Source organism: Lonchura striata, chromosome 5 (genome assembly GCF_050655825.1).
Source record: "Lonchura striata isolate lonStrDom1 chromosome 5, ASM5065582v1, whole genome shotgun sequence".
Taxonomy (NCBI): Eukaryota; Metazoa; Chordata; class Aves; order Passeriformes; family Estrildidae; genus Lonchura; species Lonchura striata.
This window is the reverse complement of record NC_140707.1, coordinates 25,296,756-25,322,117: the sequence shown is the minus strand read 5'-3', so window position 1 is coordinate 25,322,117 and position 25,362 is coordinate 25,296,756. Positions and strand designations below refer to the sequence as shown.

General features: G+C 39.2%; 1 protein-coding gene across 4 annotated transcripts in view; it reads right to left on the bottom strand.

The window, feature by feature from the left end:
• Positions 1–25,362, bottom strand: part of OTOG (otogelin) — a 147,324-nt gene that overhangs the window by 39,106 nt on the left and 82,856 nt on the right. For 2 of the 4 annotated variants that reach the window (XM_021525661.2, XM_085580148.1), the window contains 4 exons: positions 25,168–25,287; positions 24,315–24,360; positions 19,651–19,730; positions 13,882–18,386 (listed from right to left, as the gene is read on the bottom strand). In XM_021525661.2, the coding sequence (XP_021381336.2) occupies positions 18,186–18,386; positions 19,651–19,730; positions 24,315–24,360; positions 25,168–25,287 (447 nt within the window). In that variant the 3' untranslated portion in view covers positions 13,882–18,185. Of the gene's footprint in view, positions 1–13,881; positions 18,387–19,650; positions 19,731–20,142; positions 21,267–24,314; positions 24,361–25,167; positions 25,288–25,362 lie in introns of those variants that run through there. The other 2 variants (XM_085580147.1, XM_085580146.1) reach the window with 2 other exon arrangements.

The following is a 25,362-nucleotide window of genomic DNA, read 5'->3' as shown; positions in this document are numbered from 1 at the left end:
AGGATAGAAGCAAGAAAGGAAGTTGATCTGAAGGCCTAGGAACCTATTACATCCTTCAATTTGAAATATTGCAGGCAGGTAAGTCTGAACATTTGCTAATAATCAGTATTGAAATAATGATCTATCATTACTTAAATACAGAACAAGAAGGTAGTTACATGTCAAATTAATACTACTTTACATTAACTTAAATTTGCTTCTAATGTGCATCTTATTTGAGAATAACATACTAAATGAAACTGTAGGCATTTACAGAGGAAAGTAAACTCCACAACCAAAACTTATTCCTTCCTACCTCCAAATTTAGAGCACAGATCATGTTAAGGGCATCAGTGCTTCATCAGTCCCTGATCCAAAAATCATCAGCTGATCTGAAATAATGAAAAAGTCAAAAGGCATAACAATGTGATTTCCCCTGTCTACCATTTGTTACTCAAGTTTGTCAGGAACAGAAAAAGGAAAAGAATAGCTTTCCAAATACAGAGCACCCCTAGTTATTTCTCTAACTTGTGTGCTATAAATAATTAGATTTGCTTCTCTCTTGATGTTAATCCTTATAATACTGACTACCGTGTATTAATTAAAAATTAAGCAAGTATATTAAATATTAGTTAAGTATTATTTTTCCAACATTAAATTCTGTATTGCCCTTAATTTAATTTACCAAAAATAATAAATACCAGAGAGCCTTATTTTGGCAGTATATTGTACTTTGGAATAACTTAATTAATCTGGTCTTAGTAAAATTTGGAATCAAAGTACAGCTGTTGAGCTGTAATGATTCTTGAATCCCTGGTATCACGCTGAAAACGTTTCCTTTCTCGCATTACTGCAGCATGGTCTAACATTTGGGAAGTTTAGAAAGAAAGCTTTGCAGTCCAATTAATATTTGTCAAAAGCCCCGTTTCTTCTAAAAGTATTGAGAATCAGGACTGAAATGCGCTGCTTTCCCTGGCCACGTTGAAGCAAGTCCCTGATTTCAACGTGAGCCCAGATGGTGATTTCTATGGGAAAAGGTGGTGATTTCAACGTGAGCCCAGATGGTGATTTCTATGGGAAAAGGTGGTGATTTCTATGGGAAAAGATGGGGATTTCTGTGGCAAAAGGTGGTGATTTCTATGGGAAAAGATGGGGATTTCTATGAGAAAAGATGGGGATTTCTATTGCAAAAGGTGATGATTTCTATGAGAAAAGATGGGGATTTCTATGGCAAAAGGTGGTGATTTCTATGGGAAAAGATGGGGATTTCTGTGGCAAAAGGTGGTGATTTCTATGGGAAAAGATGGGGATTTCTATGGCAAAAGGTGGTGATTTCTATGGGAAAAGATGGGGATTTCTGTGGCAAAAGGTGGTGATTTCTATGGGAAAAGATGGGGATTTCTATGGGAAAAATGGGGATTTCTATGGGAAAAGGTGATGATTTCTATGGGAAAAATGGGGATTTCTATGGCAAAAGGTGGTGATTTCTATGGCATTGAAGGGGTATTTTCTGAGGTCTATTCAACATGCCCAATATCCATGATTTGTCGCACTTTGCTCGCGCTGGGGAACTTCGGCCACGCCACCACCAAGGCACAGAAGAAGCGAAAGGCCACCCAAAACCCCACCCCACCACTGCCCACCTCGGCTTCACGCTGTCTGCACAAGCCCTGCATTACAACTGCAGGCAGAGAAATGCATTTCCTTCCTCCGCAGCAGCTTTGGAAGCCTTCACAGTTTATCTTCGCGCTGAGCCCCGCGCAGCTGTCGGGGCTGGTGCCCTCCGCAGCGCCGCGGAGGCGTTCGGCCGTCCCGCCTGGCCGCCCCTAATCCCCCGCGCTGGCTGCGCTCCCACCAGCGCCGCGTGAAAAAACAGATGGCAGAAACCGATCCGGCCCGTAATTGTGGCCAGTTAATAGCAGAGGATAAGAGTGAGATAAGGACCAAGCGCTGGTGGCCAGCTGCTGCCGAGTTAACCCTTCCCGGCATCATCTCAGCGGCCTGAGCTGCTCGCATAAAGCCAAGGTTGCATTATGGCTCTTCCCAGTTCCCCTTTTCTGCTTGTTTTTGCTGTTGTTTCATTCGTTTCAGGGCTTTCGTGCTTATCAGAATAATTAATTCGAAGCCAGATTCTTCCCTTCCGCCTTCTAGTCAAGGATCTCAATAGCCACTGTCATGATGGAATTTCTTAGTGGAGCAGGTACCCTAGTCCCATTTTAATTAGAGGTCAAAGAAGAGAAGTCAAGCGACTTCTCCAAAAGCTCAGGTCCATATTTATGCTTGTATTCATCCAGCAAAACCCAGTTTAAACAAAGGAGTTGCTCTGTGTTTCAGTCAAATTCAGCCTTCAAAGTATATATTAAGAGAAATTCAGTATTCCAAGCTTACGAGTGCCAAATTGAAAGAAAAAAAAAAAAAAAAACAGAAAAATAAACTTCAAAAGTAAGATACATGAAGCACAACCAATTAATGTAAAAGCAAGTTCTATCCTAAATCAAATGACTGAGATATTGCAGCTTTATCTTCAAGATTTGCATTCCCACACCACAAAACCCTAAATAACACATACATCATCCTATGAGGTACTTGTCATGCACTGCTCATGTTGTCAGCTTCTCACTCCAGGAAGAAAATCAACTGTTGTTAAAATTTATTCAAAATAAGTTCATCTTGTCTATCTCCCATTTGAACTCAGGGATATTTTAAAATCAAGGCTTTTGGGAAAAAAACTAAATCTGACAACACAGATTTGGGTTAAGATGCTGAAACTTAATTCACATCAAAAGATCTTGCTTTAACTTCCTAAGAAGGAGGAATACCTAATTTTACTTTCCAAACTCTTAAAATCTATGCAAAACCCCAGTATTTTCACTCTTCACAAGATCTGTGGCAGCACTAGCTTGCTTATGTAAAAGGCCACATTGAACAAAAAAGGCCTCCTAAGTACAGCTCAAGGCAGTCATAAATACACATTAACCTTATAGATTTGGTAATCTAATTAAAAATAATCCTGTTTCATAAAAGGGAAGAAGTAGATATAAAGTAATTTCACTGAATATAAAATGTCACTATTTTAGTCTAAAGCCTGTGGTTTATCAAACTCCTCCACCTTTTTTTACCAAAAAAAAAAAAAAAAAGAAGATTGAATCACCGTTGTCAGAGTCTCTGAGCAGCTGCAGGCTGTACTCCAGCAGCACATTCCCAATCCCACATCAGGTAGTACTCCAGTGTAGGTGCAGTCCTTAGCTAGCAAGTGCCCTTTCCACAGCTCTGAGCAAAGTGTAATACAGAAAGGAATTAGAATTTACCTTTCCCCTCTATCATGGGCACTCACAGAGGAACCACTTCACATCCTCTCATGCAGTCTGTATCTCCCTACAAACAAAGAACATTTGCTGCTCTCATCAAGAGTAAGAAAAACCCAGACATCAACCAGTGTGGACTTTCCAATATTGTTCTCTGGCAGGTATCAGGCAGATCTTCTCCCATCCCATACAGTAGTGCATGTAGAGACCTGTTCCATCCTCTTAATATCACCAGCATTCAGAAAGAAAACAGGCCACAGTTCAATTATAAAAGACACTGTGTTACAATATAAAGACATCATCAAAACAACATCAGTAAACGCAGCAGCAAGAAGTCATCATCAGGTCAAACCCTGCATGACATCACAGACAGTGCACACTGCTGCGAGAAGCATCAACTTCTGTTATATCCATCATGTATCTACTCCAATATTTCACCATTTAATTAATCTCAAAGAAAAACCCTTCTGAAACTATTTTAGAGACTCAGTAGGAAATTCTTTGAGGGTTTCTCTCTGTTGTGCCTGCTTGGGAGGAAGAAATGGGATTTGTGCTGATGTAGACCTCTGTATCCTGTGCAAAGAGAGTCAATCAGACTCATAGTTCATCCAGCAAGGCAAGTGAAAAGGCAACAGTCTAAACCCTTATATTTAGGGCAACATATAATCCAAATACAGAAGTTTTGCATCTCTTAAGAGGTGTCAAAAAAAATGCAACAAACTTGGGTACCTCCATTGTTTTGTCTGTCAATTAGTAAAGAACTGAAGGTGTGGCTGCATATACCATTTACCCCTCAACCTTCTTCAGGCCACTCAAGATTCTGAAAAATGCAACTTTTTCCTTCAACTCAGTTTGATCAGGAGCAAGTTTGGCCTCTAGCTATTAGTGACTTTCTTATCTGTTTTTACTTTCACTTCTTTTTAGATAAAAGATAACTATTCCAGAGAACTGGATTCTTCTTCTCTTGATTAGCTACATTTTTGTTAACAGTCCCATTGGGAATGAGTTCCCAGATTGTAATTTTTAAAGTCACCACTTGCAGTGTGGGGGTGTCTGCAGCAGCACAACAGAGAAAGCATCTCCTTGGAAGTACTGAGCTAAATTCTGCAGTGCCATAGAGGCATTTCTTGGCTAAAACACAGGAATGGCTATGGCTTGAACCACATGGAGCATAAGAAGATTTCACCCAAGTACAGACTTCATTGGGATTAAGACAAGTATGAGCCACACCAGCAACGGGAGAGCAACCGTCACTGGATGCTGTATAGTGCAGAGATTGTAACGATTATACATCTTCTAATCCTGCTTCCTTCTGGCAAAACAATAGATTTACTATGACTTTATGGCCACTGTATGTCAATCAGTTGGGTTTCCATCAGCAGCATTCCTCCCTCACCGCTGACACGTTGCTCCCACTTGGCCGTAAGCCGCAGGCTAAACCCTTTCGTGCTGTGGAGTTTGATTCCGGCAGGAGGAACAGCCCAGCTCACGTGCCCCTCTTGGAAGTGCACAAGGCTGCGGTTGAACATCTTGTTTTTTCATTTGCTATAGACATTTGTTCTTGCAGCTGACCATGTGCAGGAGAATTTGCTCATGTTCCAGGAAAGGACAGCTGCACCACAAATTACCTTAAACCTCCTTGCTCCAGGGATTATCTGGGTACAGTGAAGTGTGTGTATCCTAGGGCAGGGGTCTTTTCTTACTATAAACAGAGTTATTAACCTCTTATTTACCAAAAGTGTTCAGTAATGGAGACAGTTTGGATATCAGTAGTGACTTCTTCCTGGTAATAATTTAATAATTTCTTGGAAAGTCCATCCATTTGCACTCACAGGCTGGTTTTCTTAACTACTTTTTTTTTTTTTCTGTGAATTACATCTACCACTAGCTACCAGTTCTTAGGGGACAACATGCACCTGATAAGGAGATAAGGATGACTGCATGCAGAACTGATGGCTCCAGCCCCTCTTTGCCATGTTTCCTTCTTGGATCCTGCTGCAGTAAGCTCACAGAAGTCTTCCAGCACCCTTATTGAGCTAACTCTACAGTAACTATGCCAAGCTTGTCTTGGCTTTCAGCATACTTATCTTGGCATTTTCAGGAGACAAAGGAGCACCATTAAAGCCAAAGACAACCCAAAGAAACATTTCCACCTCTAAATTTGTAAGCATCCCTCCAGCAAGACTGCAGCTACAGAAAGAAATCTAAGTGCAGGCAGCAAGCACTGTCACCAGCTGACTGCTGAGCTCCAGGTGAGGAACCAGCCAAGGGAAAGGCCAAGACAAAGCTGTGGATACAGGTCCAACCAACTTTTCACAAATCTAAGTTATGATGAAGACATAGCTCTAGGGACGTTCAAGACTTATATTCCAGCGATTTGAAATCAATTCCTTTAGTCTTCTGTTTTTCTCCTTTTATGCTTTCCCTTAATGCAGACATTTTCAATGCAAAGAGGCTTTGCACATGTAGCTCATGTAAAACTGATTTACCTGCCCTTGGCTGAGATCCATGTACTACCTTTTCAGTCCTGCTCTAAACCCAGTTCCTGCACTTTGACACTGCAGCAAATGCTCTGCTACTACAAACAGCCCTATCCATTCTCAAGAGCAGGGGTCCTGGCTCACTCCCCTCCAAGTTCTGCTCTCTATTTAAAGCATCACAATAAATGAGAAGTTGACACTCATGCACAAACACACTCACATGAATCTATGAGTAATAAAGCTGAACCAAGAATTAAAATAATAGAAAGGGAGGTCCTTTAGTGGGATCCTCCCACAGAGAGTTCCCTGTTTTAAGATCAAAAATGCATTTGTGCAACTAAAATAGGTATCTTCAGTCTAACATCAAAAAGAACTTGAGGGGAAATTTCATGCATTCTCCAGCTCTTCATTTGTAACTGGATGCCAATAAAAAGGTTTGGAAGCACATGCCAATTGAAAACCTGAACTGTAAGAGATACCGTGCAAATAAAAAAAATACTAAATTGAATATACACTCATATCTTTTCATAGGCATCTCTTTTAGTGTGCCTATTAATCAGTCTCAAATTTTTTTAAAGACACCTAAAATCTCATCTGTAGACACCAACAGACAGCCAAACACAGGATAGATTTAGGAAGACATTTTTTAAATGCAGAAAGCACCCTAGCTATATCCTCCTCAAAGTTAGAAATTAGATTCCAGCTGTCAAGACAAAAATTAATGACATCTTCTTTTAAAAGAAAAAAAACAAGCAAACAGACAAAAAAACAAACTATAAAACAAACCCCAAACCAATCCTACTCAGCTTCTTACCAATGGAAAAAGCTGTCTAAAGTGGTTTCCAACATTTTTAATCATAAGCTGCCCTGATAAAAGTGACCCTCCATGTTCAGTGCCACAATGTGATTTGGCAACAAATAAACCTGTACTTAATTCTTAGGCCACTCTTCCATTCATAATACTCATTAGCCATAACTTTGAGCTATTTGCATACATTTCACAGTTTCAAGATCTTACCTAATAAAAGTAAGGCTATGATTTATTTCATCAAAGCTTTTGCAAGTACAAGCTGTAGCATCTTTCTAGGAAGTGTTTCCATTTGTTCCATAACTTTCACTCTGATTCCAGGTTGCATTATCACTGTGATGTTTTTATCTAGGATGTATATTGTATTACACTCCTAGGAGTCAAGGGTTAGATATTGCTGGGAAAACTATGCAGCACAAATTCCTGAAGTGTACTGGCAGCCCACAGCCACATCAAAACCAGTCTAAAAATAAGTCAATTTGCTTTGGTCCAGAAAACAAAGTACCAGCACCAGCTCATTGAAACAATCTTCCTTCCATGATACCAAACAAGCCAGAATCACTATCTGCCAAAGAAGAAAGCACAAATCTTGCTCTCTGGTATAGTAGTAACTTATGAACTTGAACGCATATTTGAAAATAAAGTGTCAGCTGTGCCTCAGATGTTAGAGTGTTAGTTTGTTTTTATGTCATCACAGAGTCCTGTCTCCAAGTGTCTTAGGCTGTTTGTAGTGTCTGTAAGCTGCACACAAATTTCTCTCTCAAGATATCACAAAAACCAATCTGGTAACCACTAGATCAGACCATTTCTTTGTCTCTTAAAAAAAATCCCAAGCAAAACCAAAACCAAACCAGACCTCCAAAAAACAACCAACAACAAAACAAACGACATTTGTTTTAAAGAATGCTAGTATTCTTTTGTACCATGTGAGCTAATCTTCAATTTTTCTCATCACTGTTTTCCACTACAGCATGTAGAGAAGTCCAAGACACTGAGAACACCAGCTGTGTTTGCATTGCTTTGGAACAGTTTCCTTTTCACTGGGCAGTATGGAACAGGCAATATCTTCTGACCTGGAGCAGATGTACCCACCACCCTTGCCAAAACTACCAACAACTCCATTCTTCTACCACCAGAGCAGAACGTCTGCAAGGAGACCAAGCTGTATCTATTCTGCCTTTTACCTTTTAAAGACTTTTTCTCCTCAGGTAAGTTGTACTGGTCTAACAGGGATCAGCCAATGTTTTTCCAAACAAAAATAAATTTATCATAACTGATTTGATACACACCATAATCTGGGGATGGGGAGGAACTATCTGCAACCTGGCAGTCCTTTCATGGTGGATCAGATAATTCAGAAAAGAAGTAGTATCTTATACTGTAATGGCTACATTTGAATTGGAATCAGTCTTTGTACAATCTTCGTGTACTTTAATCACATATTCTCAGACTTTTTTTGAATACTGCACTTGTGAACTTACATATTACTTGTGAAAATACATATTTCCACTTGTGCTGGAAATATTAATTGATCAGTCCACTGTTTCCCACAAGCCTCTATGCTATAAAAAGCCCACATCTCTCATTCTGTCAGTCTCAGTTTCCCTTTCCCTCTGTACAAGAAAGGACCCCCCAAACAGCTGGCACAGACTCCCATTTCCACATACTGTATTTCCATACAAGGGCCCAAAAGCAGGGAGAGGACAGAATGTCCTCAAGCTCCTGCAGGAAGGGGAAAGGCTGTATTTCACCAAGGAACATATCATGTCCTCCACCCAAGGCAGAAAGGGACATGAGACTTCAGCAGCTGGGGGGAAATCACTGTGCCTGAATGAGACTGGAAACCTAAGGGAAAGGGTTTCCTAAGTCTTCTGGGGTGAGGGAGAGGGAAGAGATGGAGATTAAATTTATTTTTCCCTCTCCTAGAGACTTTGGAGTTAAGAAGAAAACATTTGTTCAACTGGGATGACAAAGAGCCTGAAGCCATGCTGTAGGTGCATTTGTTCCATTAAGAGGCAGTTTCATATTTAAGAAGCAGAAGCTATAGAATGAATAATGACTTTTATTCCCAGGAAGGAGCATCAGGAGGTTAATGACCCTCACAGACAGCTCTGGTGGAAAACAGTGGGAGAGGCTCCTCACATGCACATCCACAGGGAGTAGAGCCCTCACACTGAGGCAGCCAAGGGCAGAATTCACCTTCCTGATATCCCTGTGGTTATCTCATTAATGTGGTGCAGCAAAACAGAAAAGGTGCCACTTACAACTTCCAGAAGAGTCATTTGAGGAGAGCCTGAAGCACACCTCAGAGCCCATTTTGAAATACTCACCTTTGGATTCACCAGCATCTGACAGGACCCTCTTAACCCAGGGACACAAGATGCCACCAGGCTGCTCAGTGACAGCAGGGCATCCAGACCTTCCCAGCACATCCAGCACATTTCAGCAAGACAGACTGACTGGGGCTCTCCACGTCTCTCAAACAGTTAAACAAATCAAGACTCAACAACTCCATAGTGTTAATTATATTGTTTTCTGTTAAAACAATAAAATGTGGTACACTTTCAGTCTTTCTTAACATGCATTAGTTAAGGAAAGAAGGCACTGTGCCACTACAAAGCATCTGAATCCACAGAAGAAATTCCTATCAAAATAGCATCTCTCAGCTTTTATCTCCTTGCCATCACTAGGTCTAAAACAAAGATCCATTTTCAAGTGTTTAGACTCTCTGAAGAGAAAAAAAAAATAGGGCTGAAAGAGTTAAAGTGTTTATTGTGCTTTTACACATTTTAAGATATCATCTTTCTACAATGGCAGTAAAATCAGCATGTAGCCTTAATTTTCTATGGTTGAACCTTGAACGTGAATCATTATATTACAATGTACTTATTGATTTCAACAGGAAGAGGATTAAGCCCAGAAAATCAGGTTAGGAACCTGAAACTGGACTGAGGAAAATGGAATTTTTCTGGTACTAAAAACTTCTTATGTTATGTAAAATACATTAGAATTTTAAAGATGAGATTTGGCCATTTGGAAAATATTCTTAACATCTTGAACTCAGCAGAGATGTGACAAGGTCAGTGAACTGAAAATCCAATTAGTAACCAGTGCTTTGAATAAACAGCCTATTACTACACTTATTAGATGTCAATATCTGATTTTATCTATTTGCACAAACATTCATATATAATATGAAAGGTGCTTAAATGTAATATTGAACAGGTATAAAGAGAAGACATTTGAACACTGAGTGCTGCTTTTTGGCCACCAGTATCACATATACCATTGGATGCATATATATGCATTATATATATGTATATAATATAAATGCACACAGAATACACACAGTGTAGAAAAACTTCAAGTACAACCAGGACATCAAATTGAAATTTATTTTTCATTTCCCTGTTTTTATGAGCCTTTTCAGTTACCTGTTTATTGGAAGTACCAGGCTAACTTAGCTATAGGTGCTTAATTTATGGGAGGGCAAGTAACATAAATTTCAGCTGCACATCCATTAACCCTCAATATATTACTATTTGCTAGAGCTGGGGACAGAAGCCCACCTCCCACATAACTTACCCAGAAAACCTCCCTTGTAAAAATTCTTATTTTGAAAGTTTACAGTTTAGACAACCAAATAATTTGGACAGAAATTTTCTGTAATGGACATTATCTTCCCTAAGTGTGTGCTACCAAATATTCCACCTTCAAAAAACATTTCTCAGTTACTCTAAGGCTTTTCTTGCATAGAAAACAGCAGTATCTCAAAGACTGCTGCAAAGCTCTTCAACTACTTTGAACTTCAAATGACCTAGTAACAAAAACAAGCTCTGTAAGCACTGAGCAAGTCACATACTTCGGTGAGTAGGCACACAAGTCACTGGAATTTCCAACTTATTGCAAATACTTAAATCAGAATGAGCTTTGCCTGAGAAGAGAAAAAATAATTAGTTAAACTTTAGCAAGAACACAGGGATGCTGGTAGCACATTGATGGAAATCACTCCTGTCGTACTTTTATTCTTATTTGGAGCAGTTTGGGGCAAACATAAAAGGCTGATAAAATATTTTGAGCTATACAAGGAGATTTGAACTGGAATATGAAAATACTGAAAGTGGCAAACCTTTCATCAGGCAAGAGAAATACTGCAGCAAGCATAGGAAATTAATCCAAACTCACAGTCACAAGGCATCTCTCCCCGTGCTCCCCTTCCCAGACAGCCTCCAGCTACCTGAACACTGGTGCATCAGTGAATCACAGAATCACAGAGGGGTTTGGGTTAGAAGGGATCATCTCATTCCAACCTCCCTGCCATGGGACACCTTCCACTATCCCAGGCTGCTCAGAGGCCTGTCTCACCTGGCCTTGAACACTTCCAGGGATGGGGCATCCACAACTTCTCTGGGCAACCTGTGCCAGTGCCTCACCACCCTCACAGTAAAGAATGTTTGTCCTAATATCTCATCTAAATCTACTTTCTTTCAGTTTGAAGCCATTACCCCTTGTGCTGTCACTCCATTCTCTCCATCTGTTTTGTAGGCTCCCTTCAGGTACCAAAAAATCACAATTAAGTCAACTCAGATCTGTCTCTCTTCCAGACTGAACAAACACAAATTTCTCAGCCTTTCCCTGTAGGTGCTCCATCCCTCTGATCATCTTTGTGGTCTCCCCTGGACTCACCCCAGCAGGTCCCTGTCCTTCCTGTGCTGGGCCCCCAGAGCTGATGCAGCTGCAGGTGGGCTCTGAGCGAGAAGAGGGGCAGGACCCCCTCCCTGCCCTGCTGCCCACGGGGCTCTGGGTGCAGCCCAGGACACGTTTGGCTCTCTGGGCTGGGAGTGCCACGGCTGGGTCGTGTCCAGCCTCTCACCCACAGCACCCCAAGCCCTTCTGGGCAGGGCTGCTCTGGATCTGTTCATACCCAGCCTGTGCTGGTACCAGGGGCTGTCCTGGCCCAGCTGCAGCCCCAGCACTTGGTCTGGTTAAACCTCATGAGGTTGGCATGGACCAGCTTCTCGAGCTTGTCTGGGTCCCTCTGAGTGGTCTCCTGTCCTTTGCATGTGCTGACCACACCACTCAGCTTGGTGTCATTGCAGATTTGCTGAGGTGCTTTGATCTATCCTTGGTGGGTCACAGGCTCTTCTTTGTCACCCCACCCCGTGTCCAGCTACCTGGCTCTCTACCAACCCTTACACAGGGGGAGAAACAATTCTCTTTACTTCCAGCCCAGCAGTGCTTTGAGAGATCAAGGGAAATAGAGCTATAGGGTTCACACTGCTTTAAAAAATACACAATGAGGGGTGGTGCACGCCCAGGGAGAGCGATACTACCAGAGTACTCCAAGCCACAAGACAGAAGGAAGATTTCTTGTTAAGCTGCAAAAGTTGCTTTGTGGAAGAGCAGATGGCACTAAGTTGGCACAGATGGCATGAAATAATTTAGGGTAAATTGCAGTCTAAGGTAAATATATACAAATACTTTAATTCTGTTTCTAATAATTCCACTGTTAATGGAGTTAATCATATGGTCACTTGGGAATAAGCCATTTGCACTGAATTCAAAAGTTAAAAATTTCCATATGGAAATAAGCAAACATTTCACTACCCACTTCCACCAAGTAATTTCTAAGCCTTTCCAAAGTCAAATTAACAACGTAACCAACAAACCCACAATTTTCCTTGCGTTTTGGCTCTCCAAGGGTTACATGACATGTTTCCAAGGCTCTGAGGCACTGTATTTTACTTGGGAGCAGGCACAAGATAGTGCTGGGGGAACATCAGAGAAGGCAAGAGCCATGAACACCCCAGCACCTCTGTGCTAGCTCCAACCTAGCCAAAGAGGAGGAGAGTGTGGGTCAGGAATGCTGATACCCAGCTTGGGGCACCTATTATCAAAAAGAAGCTTGGTGCAGAGAGCAGAATATCGAAACTCCACAAAGGTGACACCCAGGGCATCTCATCTTTGGGCACAACCACCACGCTCTCCCCACCAGCAGCGAGGCTTCCACTCAAGGTACAAGGCAGCAATAACAGAGTTTGCCACCCATTATTCAGTCATGCATGAAGTCGAGCATCTGAAAAATGTTGCTGCGTTCTGGAAACACGCTGCTCTTACTTGATATTGCTGTATAAGCATCAAACTATTTTGTTTTAAAAGCCATGGTAAATTTATGAATGAAACTGTGCAAGAGGGATTTAATGAGAGATCCATAGCAAGTGTTCAGCGGTCTGGATGTTGCCTGCCACCAGGGTAGCATGAAATCATTTGATAATTAGACCATGGCCATGCAGGATTAGCATACCTTAAAAATATAGGGCTGCATTATTTTTATTTATATAACAGATGGATATTTTAAAAGGTCGTGCATTTTTTAATGAATGCAACATCACGCCAGTGTTGACAGAAGATTTGGAAGTGCTACAATACGGTCAAATCTAAAGCCTAAAATTGATACCTTCCCTTCCCCCTGTGTTCCAGACTTGGAGCCAACAAAAAAATGTGCAAATGTTGTAAATTTCCTTCCAGAGATCAGCTTAAATGCAGCATTTATAGGGCACTAGGTTATATTAACTTTCATTTCATGTCAATTACAGGTAATTACAAGACTCTCATATTAGAGCTACCTGAAGGCCCTACACTTCTCCTTTAGCCTTATGACACGTGAATAAGATAGGAGAGAAAATTCTATTGCCTCCAGGAATCCTACACAAGGGCTGCACTCAAGCCCACTGCCATCAGTAAACACAGAACAAGTCAGTTTTCCTTCATTATCAAGGGAGGGACTTTTTTTCCCACCTCTAATGCTGAAAATCCCAAGAGGCTTCCTTAGGTACTGACTCGCACTTTTCACCTATACAACAACTTCATGATGATTGGGCTGGCCAGTCCAATCTGAGGAGAAAAACTCTTAAATATTTTCATTAAAAACATGATCCCTCATCTCATTTCTACTCCTTTTCCAGAGCAGAGATGAAAAGGATGTGAGTCAGGATCTAAGATATTGGTATTTCAACTAAATATTTGAAAATAAGGAAGTTGCCAGAAAACCATTTTTAGCACTTTAAGGATTTTAACCAAACATGGTGGGGTGTTTTGTTTTGTTTCTCGTTCAAAGTTTACTCAAGTAGATACAATAAGCATTTATTTATATTTCCTAGGGGGATTTCACTATTTCTGAAGAATCACTTTACCTTAAATATCTTGAAAGCCAAAAGCTGAGAAAGCAAGTTCACAAACCACCTGCGGATCTAAAACATTGGCAATAATGAAATGTATATACAACAGAAATATGTTAAAATTCACTCACCTTGTAGATATTTTCCAGACAACAGAAGACATTGTCATGGAAATAAAGACATGACGTCTTTGCAAATTCAGCTGTGCTTTTCCATCTTGAAGGTTTGGCTGATGACGATGTCTGTCTTCAGCTCTACAGATACAGGGATAGTTTTATAGCTGTTATATAAAATAAATACAGTTGGAAAACATACAGGAAACACCAAACAAGACAAATTACAATCAACTTAGCTTCATACAAATCAAATATTACCATTAATCCCCTCATATGAGGTGGTCAGATATCACTATGTTATCAGTATAGCTGATTTTTGATTCTGTTGAAATATCTGTAACCATAAGAGATGAGTTTAATTCCAACTAATTTTAATAGTCCAAAAGTGAATTACCTAACCATATTTACCATCTGGGTTCTCTCCACAGTGAAGAGGCAAGATGGTACATCTGGAGGATAAATCACCATATCAATCTTGGGCACTTATTTTAGGATGGGTTGAGTCACTCTCTGGATGCAGCTCTCTTTGGTGATGGATGAAGCCTGGACACCTGAGTTAATTCAGATATCTATGTTACAAACAGCTGATGTGAGGTGATATGATCAAAGCCTTGGTCAGAAGTCTGTGCAGAAAGCAGATCTGAGGGGGTGGCAGACTGTCAGGTACTATTTCTAAAGAGGTTAGATGTCTTCATCACACTAAGAGGGGATTTTTCCAAAAAATCACCATCTGCATAACAGCTGTTACCTCGTTTTAATTATTCATAGCTAGCCACTTGTACGGGGGAGAGAGATGGTGGTGTGGGCAGAGATAATAAGGGTGAGGGCAAAATTTTTTGAATTATTTTGGTCTGACTTCATGGACTGCATACTTGAGAGCTGTCTGAGGGGGTGTAAGTTATTTAACTTGTGACTAATAGTTCACATTAAACTGCAGCCCAGCAGATGCCAATATCTCAGATTAATTTACCAAACCATCAGGCAGTCCTATCACTAATTAGAGGAAGCATTACTCAAGAGGCCATTATCCTGAGTCCAGATCATGTACTAATAACCCCAGAGAGTGAGCATTTAGAAAACACAATTGATATAATTATATTTCACCTTAAAGGTCTTTCTCAAGGGCCAATATCCATAATATTCAAGAGTCCAGCTGCCAAATCTCATCTTTTCCTGTGAATCAAGGCTGGGTAAGCTTGCTTGAGGTAATGCAAATAAAATGTTTTTTTAAATGAGATAAAAATGGGCAATCAGCACTGTAACAACAAACCAATGTTTCCATACTCAAATACAAAACATTTTATTCAAAGATGGAAAACCACCTAGTGTTAGGAAGGTTTTAATTCCTAGATTTAATGAAACACAAGCCTGTAATATTTCCCTTCCTTTAGGAATCAGTTATGTGAAGAAACTCCATGCATGCAAACACATATAAGGAGACCATGGTTATTGGGGTGGAATAAAGTTCTGTGACTTTCAAAGAAATGGTGAGAAGCCTCAGTTTCAAGCAGGTCAGTTTCAAGCACAGAACTTAATAAAAATAAAATAAAATTTATTTAGGGTTCAGTCATAGTTACAGCCCAAGTACCTCCAGCATGGAAGGGCCAGATGAAATCCACATGGAGGTCCCTTTGGCTTCCAAAGGTGTGGAAGTACAAAGAGGGCACATCTTTTTCCAGCTGAGCTGCTTTGTGCAAATGCAGTGTAAGGTACATACAAGGTAAGGGCCTGGATGGCTTTGAAGAAACACAGATAGGCTGAGGATATGTGAAGAAATTTAACACGGAGGCAGGATTAAAGTAGCTTCCCCTGCCCCGTCAGAGGCAGTTTGGATCTTTCCCGTTTCTGCTAGCATAAGCTTAAAGCCTGCAAAAGCAGAAGTAGGGACTTAGCACAATGTTTATTATTTTACTACTGAAGTAGCAGCAGCAGCAGTGTTTGATTATGGCTACCAGACACACTGCTGTCAGCTTTCTGCTCTCTGCCTGCACTAACTTTTCTCTTCAACCAGGAGCTGAAAGTTTGGATCTCAAATGCTTCTCAGAGTTACTGCCTTGAGCTGCTAGAAACAACAGGCTCTCTGCTCAAGTGGCAAGGGAAGGGACCACACTGCAGCAAAGGGAAAAATGTTGGTTGGTTAGCCTAATTCCTCCTCTAGCTCTGTCCCTCATGGTGGTGTGTGACACTTCACACAATTATCATCTCAGCTGAGAGCAAAAGAACCGTCTCTTATTAATTCAGCATCTGCCAGCTGGTAAACTAAGGAAGGTTGAACTTCTCCTTTGAAAATGCCAAAGCATAAATTTTACGCACATGGCATCAAGGATTTAACTCTGCTCAATGCCTTGTAAACAGCCTTTTTTTTTCCTGGATTTCCATAGGATGAGCTTCTCCCAAATTCTGTCCCTTCTTGCTATTTAGAAGACAGCTTTGAAAAAGGAACATCATCTGCAAAGTGAGCAAGGACTGCACAAACAACAGGTAGTGCTTAAAGAGACATTTAGCCTAGGTACTGAAGAGTGATCATCACTACACAACAATTACTCAAAACACTGTCCACACACATTGCAGTCAAATTGAAGGTTAATTTAGAAAAAATATGGAAAGGGAATGTGCAGAAATTCACGTTCTTTTCCCTCTGTTTTTCCAGGACAAACAGTCTGACAGTGTCAGAGTCGTGTTGTTGGAGTTTGATGAACAAGCGTTTTCCAATTTTTCTTTTGAACAAAATTACGTAAATGAATTTTGCTTTTTTAAGGCTCAAAGTGAACTGTGATGAAATCAGAGAAATATGTAGATCTTAAAAATCCATGAGCAAGTCTTCCTCCTTGATGTACTACTTGTGATACCAGTTAACCCTGAAATTACCCATGTGCACCACTGAAGAAAAATATTTGTAAGTATTGTGTGTTTCATCACATGGTAGTAAGCTGCTCCAGCAATGATAGCAAATTCAATTGTAACAAAATAAGACTTCCTGTTGTTTATTAGATATTGTAAGAATGAAATGTACAGTATACAAAATTAATATCAAAAATGTTCACGATTGATTTTAACAATGCATTCTTCTTTGCATTTACTGCAGACAAGCAGCTTCCAAAGAGGGGTGCTGAGATCTATTTACTGAGATTTCAAGTGTATCACTGCATTCTATCTACGATTTTAATCTACAAAACAAAAGCTACTGCATTTTTGCTTGATATCAGTGGCATTTGTTAAAGAAGAACAGAATAGTAACATCAACTTAAAGAAAAAAATCAGTTCATTACAAAAAAAATTAATTTTTCAAGTTCATAAAAATTGCTTTTGAAATCTCAAACCTTACAATTGTACATTTTGAATTTCAAGCACTTACATAAGAAGTTGCATCTACTATACAGGTGAAAAAGATTTTCAATTTTGTTTTCCTTTGAGGCAGATACATATAATCCTCATTTTTCTTTTTCCTAATGAACTTTCACATCTTTAAAATGTTAAACAATGTTCATTCTCCTAAAGAGACAATTTAAGTATGTTTCATTTTATAAGATGAAAGTTTTCATTTAAGTTATATCTATACAAAGGAATAGAAAATGGTTTTCATTTTTCAATCTGTATTTTCAGTTTATGTCATATTGTTTAGCAGAATGATAAAGTGACTAATGGCTAATCTAGATAGCCTAAAGACAGCAGATCTGTTCCATAAACACATGCTTGCCATAATGCTTTTCACTACAATATAAAATACACTAGAAAAACTGAAATGATTCACAGGGAATGTTACATACAGTTATCGGTATGAATAATGTTTCCCTGACTAAAAAAAAAAAAAATAAACCCTACATTGAATTTCTTTTACATGCTCTACATAGCAACAGGAATATGATTTAAACTGAAAATTGTTCTCATGTTGTCCAAAGAATTTTTCTTAATAGACACTAAACATACTTGCACAATTACAATGCTTTCAAAACAGTGACCTGCTGCCAGGCAAGTTGGGCAGTGATGTAAAACTGGAATGGGGGCTTGACAAAGTGTGGATCAACCTTCCAGAACAAAACAGATGGTGCTCTTTCTCCTTAGATGTCACTAATGTAAATCACCTTTTATGTTGGCACATAACACAAGAGCCTTTAAAAAATCCCTGTGAATGAAGACAAATCACAACACAAATGATGCAAAGCCACTTTTCAGAAATTTAGGAGAATCCAAATGTATTTGTGGTCTTTTGCAGTAAACGGGTGAAATTCAGAGGATTGACTATTATGGTTTTAATAGATAAACTACTATAAAATTACTCTGCGAACAGCTGGGCTTGCTGTTTTATTTCTTTTTTTTTTTTAAGACCATTGGCAAGAGCATTCTGTGGGCTCTTGGATGGAGTAGCTGACCCAGGTTGAGTTGCTGGTGCAGTAGAGCTGCACAGTCCTCCTCTGCAGCCCCAGCTCCCTGCAGCACTTGCAGAAGCGAGCGTAGGTGTTGATGTTGTAGTTGTAAATGCTGGCAGAGGGGCACTTCCCGTCACACGAAACGATGTTCACCTGGCAACACACACAGGCAGAAATTAACAAAAGGGACTTAGGGGTTCTCAAGGAGTTCTGAGGGCATCAGGCACCCAAAGCCAATAGCAAAGCAGTGAGAAATGTGGATGTATTTCCTCTCCCCACTTTAGAAAAATCCCACTACGTCTGGAAATAACCTCTGAAGTACACTGCCCAGACAGGTCTCAATGTCAATATTACTGATGTTAATTATGATTTTTCTGTAAATTTCAGTAACAAATTTGCACTATTTTAACAGACACAAAGAAGCAATTTCAGTTTTGAATTTTAAACTATTCATAACAACCTTGGCTTGAACACAGCACCAAATGTTCTTTCCACAGCTCCCTACAGTATTCATTTCAGTGATACGCTGGTGCAATGTTGCTATACTGGGTATCAGCAAGGAGGAATAAAAGAACCAATCCTTTGGAAAGCCGAGGGGAATTACTACTAATGATACCAAATGTGTAATATTGACTGTAAGACAAATAGGCTTAAGAACCTGATAATTTTTTTTCAAATTTAATAGTCAGGATTTGTGTTTCTGTTCAATGAAAGACTGAGAATAAATTTCCTGGCTGCTCAACAGCTTACTCTACTAAATGTACTCTTGGAGTCATTTTAGAGGCTACAGCTGTTTCCCTACTCTCTTTTATTACAGCTTTTCCAGACGCTCTTACACATCTCACACGAGACATTTGTCTGCACCCTTGCTGCTGCTCTCAGCCTCACTGCTCAGCAGGACATGGTTGGTGTCCTCCAACACTAAATCCTTTGATAGACACACAGATAGTGCCTCATTCTTCCTTCACATTTCACATTGTGCTCATGCTGCTGCCTAAAAAACAGCTTTCAGGACCTAGATTCCTTTCTTCATGAAGCTGGCATTTAAACACCGTCCCTGGGCAGATGAGAAATTACACACATCTGCAGCCGTTTTAGCTGTAGAATATCAGGGCAAAGTTCAGTTATAATAGTTAATTTGCATAGAATAATTGCAGCACAGGGTGAAATAAGACTAAATCAGCATGCACCTAAATGTACGCAAAAAAATAACAGCCTTCTTTTTTATTATTGAGAAGATGACTGCTGAGAATGTAGGAAAGCATTAAAACAGCTCTGTGAAACACAGGAACCTCTGCTTCTGAAACACAGATGGAGACAATGGCTTTGTGGAATCCGAGTTCACTTTCTTCCTTCTTTTTAATATCTCAAAATTTTTCTCCCCTGCTGAGAGAAGCCACAATGGCTATTGACTTACTGGTGTGTTACTCCTGCAGTCATTCTTGCGGATGGTCATCCTGACAGTCACCTTCTTACAGAATTTACCATCTTCCTTACCTGCAAAATGGGCATAGATTTAAAAATATCAGCTCATATTTCTAGCATCACAGAGACAAGAACATGCCTCACCATTTAATGGGTTCAAGAGACACAGAGAAGAAAACAGCCAGTACATCACTGCACATACACATCTTTGGTTAAGCAACATTAGATGCACATTGAATCACTTTTAAGATTATTTCATTCATTAATGTATCTCTTTTTATCTTTAATAACTACTATAAATGGTTTATTCTTCACTCAGTAGCCTTTTATGAGTAAGTCTACTGTTTTTAAACATTTTTGTAAAATTGATTGAATTCTCTGTGAGAAGACTTGCTAATTATTCTAACTTGTTAATGATACCAAATGGTATCATTATCAAAAGGTAAATTTGTTAATAAATTAAAGTATATTTTCTATGAAATAAATACAACAAACTTTAATAGCAGCACTTGCATTCCGGTGGCATAAACAAAGTATAAACAGAATTTAAAATAAATACATAACAGAATACATAACAGAACCTGATGAAGAACAGGGCTTCAGGGGGACTTCACATTTCTGTATGTTTTTATTAAATCAAAGAACACAGCTGAAGAAATGAAACTTTTATTTTAATTTTCATTAACATTATTTCCACAACTTTTCTCGTATGAGGCACATGGATCAAATAAAAGAGATCACAAGAAATCACAAAATTAAATGAGGAGTTAAATTTAATTTAACAAAGGAATGCCAAGAAGCAAAACAAAGATGTTCAGTGTAAATTTCTGTTGTGAGGGAACAGGAAGAACATTATCTTCTGAGGAGGACCCTCTCTGTGCTGATAAACCCCATCTTGTTGCAGATCTGCAAGAGAACAAACAGCCCATTCCATTAGAAGAGTTTTCCACTGTTTCACACCAGATTTTACATGCCATGATGCAGCCCCACAATGATTCTCCCCTTACAGAGCTGCGTTTTCTTTGAGCCAAGAAATCCAGAAATGTTGACAAAAGGGAAATACTGTTAGCTCCAGAAAAGCAAGGGTGATAAAGGATTTATGGCTTTGAATAATACCCAATATTGAACTGTGACACAATTTACTTCTTGATGCACAATATCCAGCTCCCTGCTCCAATCACTGTCAAACTAGTAATACTGCTTCCTAGAGAAACAGATTTTAAATGTTGTTTCCTTGGGGGTTTTTATTGAGATTTTTTTTTTGTTTGGGGGTTTTCTTTCCTTTTTTTAATTATGTAAGCCTGGTACTCTTTCTAGACATAGCAGAATTTTCTACAACATGACAGAAAGGAGAGCAATAAATCTTCTTGGAAATAAATAAAAGCCTACAGACAAATGCCTGGCTACTGCTTGACTGTCAATAAATTATGTTTGCTTAGGGAAAAAGTAAATTGAGAAAAATAAAAAAATAAATTGTTTTTTAAAAACCCCAACTCACCGTTATTTTGTGTTTTTCACAGTTCTTTTCATGGTTCTTTCTTCTTTTACATTATACATGGTGTGTAGGGTGGAGAATTCAGTGCAGCTGTGACTATGACTTCATCCAGGCTATGGTGAAAGTACATCATATCTCATACAAAATAAATATAGAATGTATTTCCATGCATGTATTTTAAAATCCAATGCTTTTATAAAATGAGTTTTACAACAAATATACATTTACATGAACATGGGAGCAAAACACAGGAGCATTTTATATATGTCATAATATAATTAGATTATTTTGCACCATCTGTATGGTTGAAAATCCTTGCTTGGTTTTTGGGTTGACTCATAACACTGTGGTCACTTAAAGTGACAGCTATATGAAAGAGAAATACAGATTTTAATTTAGTAGTCCTGGAGTCAGAGGTGTAGTTTAATGTAGGATGTATCACTCAGTGGTGTACAAAATTACAGTCAACATAATTTCACTTACAGATATGGAGGGTTGTTTTCACAAAAAAATAAATGCCAAAACAAGCATGTTACAATTCAAAGAATTAACATGCTTTATGAAAAAGAACAAAGATAATCTCCAATTTTCATGGGCTAAGCAGAGGCTTGCTGTTTTCAGTACATTGTCCTAACCATGGATGGGAAAACAATTACTTGCTTCTACTGTACATGGCACTGGAAGCAAAACTGTTTCTACATCATCTGCAAAAATGTGGCTGACATAACAAGCTTTAACAAGCAAAGCAATTAGTCTCTATGTTCTAGTGCACTGTAAACATGATGGAATTAGTTTACTCTTTAAAACACAGCAATTTCACACATGCAGCAAGCTAAAGACTATGCAAGTGCTCACTACCAACAGTACATTGTTGGCTGACAACAATGCACCGCCCACACAGTGCAAAGTGAAAAACAAACCAAAATGGGAGCCACTCTGAACAACCATGAGCAGCTGTGCTACACTGCAGCTTTGGCAAGAATTGGGTAACAAGAGGTCTGACACTCCTATCAGGGAGTACATTGTTGGAAATCAACAATGATGCTGTTTGGGTTGGTCCTACTTATTTCAGGAAAAGGTACCTGTGTGACAGCCAACATAGGCTGTAGGAGTGACTGGGCTAACAAGGAATGGGAGGAGCACTGACACTGAAGAACCTGGTGGGAATATTACACATTGAACAGAGCACGTGTTACAGAGGATTTCTGGTAGTATGAAAACATTTGGGAGTTACTGGATTTTGGCAAACAGAATTCAAATTTAAAATGTCTGTATATGACAGGATCACAGAATGGCTGAGGCTGGAAGAGACCTCTGGAGGTCATCTGGTCCTGCTTCTCTGCTCAGGCAGGGAAGTACCACATCCAGGCATGACTTGCATTGTTAACCTCATGTTTAAACCAGGAAGGATCTGGTCTGCCTTGGTATAACCAAGCCAATCTGGTATCCTGAGTCCAGTATGTCCTTTGGGGCTACAACAGAGAAATAGCATATTTCTTCTCTAAGATTTGATGGAGCTCCTGGCTCTTAATTTTCAAGACCAATTAAAATTAGAATTGAAAGTCACGATTGTGTCTGATGGCAAAGTACTTCAAAAGAAAACAAAACACTGATAATCCTTCTCATAAAACCTCTCCCACAATTAGAACTGACTGACAGCTCTCATAGCAGTTTGCCTGGAGTCAGAACGAACTACATGATTCACAGAGGTTCTGTGTTGTGCACGAACACGTGTGGTATCAAACCTCTAGGAACGTACTTGGGAATGCATCTCAGAAGTCACTGGTTTCTACAAGGGTTGAATTTTACCTTGTGAGGCATGCCCCAGGTTAATTTACTTTTGTCTTTAACAGTTAAGGAGCGTGGTTAAAATTTTTCTCTAAGCACAGCAGCAAGATCTTGTGCCCTGTTGAAAAGCAGCTTAATGCATATTTAACTGCCCTACTAATTTGTTCAGAAGCTGATTTATTTGGCTGCTAGGGCACTGAAGGGCAATGTCTGATAATCAAAAACTGATCTCAGAGTGCCTGTGGAGAATTTTCCACAGAACTAGGTAGGCCAAGTGCTTGAAATACAGGTCCACCAAAGGAAGAAAACTGGATATTATCATGCCCCTATGGTGGGAGCAGAGAAAAATATAAACCTAGGTAAATCTTGCACAGTTTCCATAAACTTTTTGCCACAAAATGTAACACAAGTCAGTAACACCAAAAGGCACCTCCCAGCCAGCAGCACATAACCCACTGCAGTGACTGTGCACATGGTACCATGTCAGGTAGTCAGAGCTGTGCAAGCTCCATCCCACCCAGCAGGAAATACCTGCACTTTTTTCCAGCTCTCTCCTACACTTTCAGGTCACTATTCCAGCCACTTATGCAAATTAAGTCAGATAGTTTTCATTTTTAAATATTATTATATACTAATACTACTTTTTACAGTGTAAAAATCTCCTTTTCAGTTGCTTCTAATGCTATCAAACTTCAGCCTAAGGCCTTCATGAGATCAACCAAAATGTTTCAGCTATGTACCAATGTGTTAAGAAAAAAAGTATTTATATTTTCTTGATGTCTATTAAGACATAATATCTTCCAAACATATTCTGTAGAGATATTTTTTCTGTTTTTTTTTCCCCAGAGAATCTTTATTAGCTCACACAGATAATCAAGAAAGGGGAATTTTAACATTGTAGAATCTTTTAAAAGATACTGCCTGAAGGCTTTGTAACTGTTAATTCCTATATTCATTAGTTACAAAATGAACTTACAAACAACATAGATCAATCTTCATTTCTACAAAATATGAAGATATTCTTGTAGTTGAAGCACTGTTTAAGGTGCCTTCTCAAATACAGTACCTTTTACTTTACTATATGCAGTACCTAAATTTTTGAGGAGTTTTACACAAGAACAAAAAAAATCCTCAAGGTAGGAATTTCAGTGAGCTGACAAGCTACAATCGTTATCAGTGGAGTAAACGTTTCCATGTTAAAGTGTTTTCTTTTGATTTAACTCCACTATTTTCAGTGTTATTTACATGAGTAAACCTGGGGAAAGCACCGCCCTTGAGATGTGAATCAAGCTTTCATATGGAAAATAATCCACTTTATTCATAAGGTAACAGATCAGAGACTTGTGAGGCAGAAATTGTCAATAATCACTTACATGTTTTGCAGCATCCTTCTAAGAATGGCACAATATAACCTCCAACCTGACCAAAAGATAAAATGAAGAGGAAAAACTTGATTTTTTTAATGCTTTCATTCCCATGTATCTGCACTATTAGAAATATATTTCAGATAAAGCTCTGCATCATTGCAGACAAATGCACATTCTGATAGTTCTGAGGAACCAGCCCACTGCTGTTTTTGAGGAAGAGCTACAGCCACTCAGTTCTTGCAGGACTGCGCCCTGCTAGTGCAACATCATTCACCAAAGAGAGCATCTTTCTACCCACTTGTAAATGTAGAACTACAGAGAGCAGTAAGAAAATTCTCCTTGCCTTCATTCCCTGGCACTTAGTATAATCTCATTTTGAAAATTCATATAGAATTTTTTGTTCTTGCTCCAAAACTAGTTCATAAAACTTCATATGCCACTGTAGAAAAGATATTCCTGATTTTCAGACAATCTTGCCCCTTTTTTTAAGTGTTTTTGATCATTATGCTGAATCACATTGCTATACACAGAAAATGTTAGAATGGGGAGGTCCAGCCCAGAAAAGCATCCAAGTTGAGACAGTTCTATGAAGACTTGCTTGATATTACAAACCCCAATTAGAAAAAAATATTCTAAGAATCAGAAGAGGTATGTCTAGCTGTGTAACACAGCAGCTTGGTGACACAGTAGTCTGGTGTGTGGTTATACCTTTTACCTCTAAATGTCTGGGAAAAAATACACACACTACCAAAATTAATAATTTCTCCCTTCTTGAGGAAAAAGCATCTTTTGTCATGAAAATAAATCTTATCATGCAAACATAAATCACAGCTAGAATGAAACTGTCTTGTACACTGACCTTCACACATTCAGTTTCATTGAAGGGTGGGCATCCCACTGCAGAGGACACCAGAACTGGTCCTATTGCTGTGTTGGTGCATTCATATCTGATGCAGTTTGAAATCCAAACAGCGCCAGGCTGGCAAAAATTTTAAAACAGAAACTTTACTCAGCAAAAACAGTATTTTAAGTATTAATTTTAAAATTTCATTGA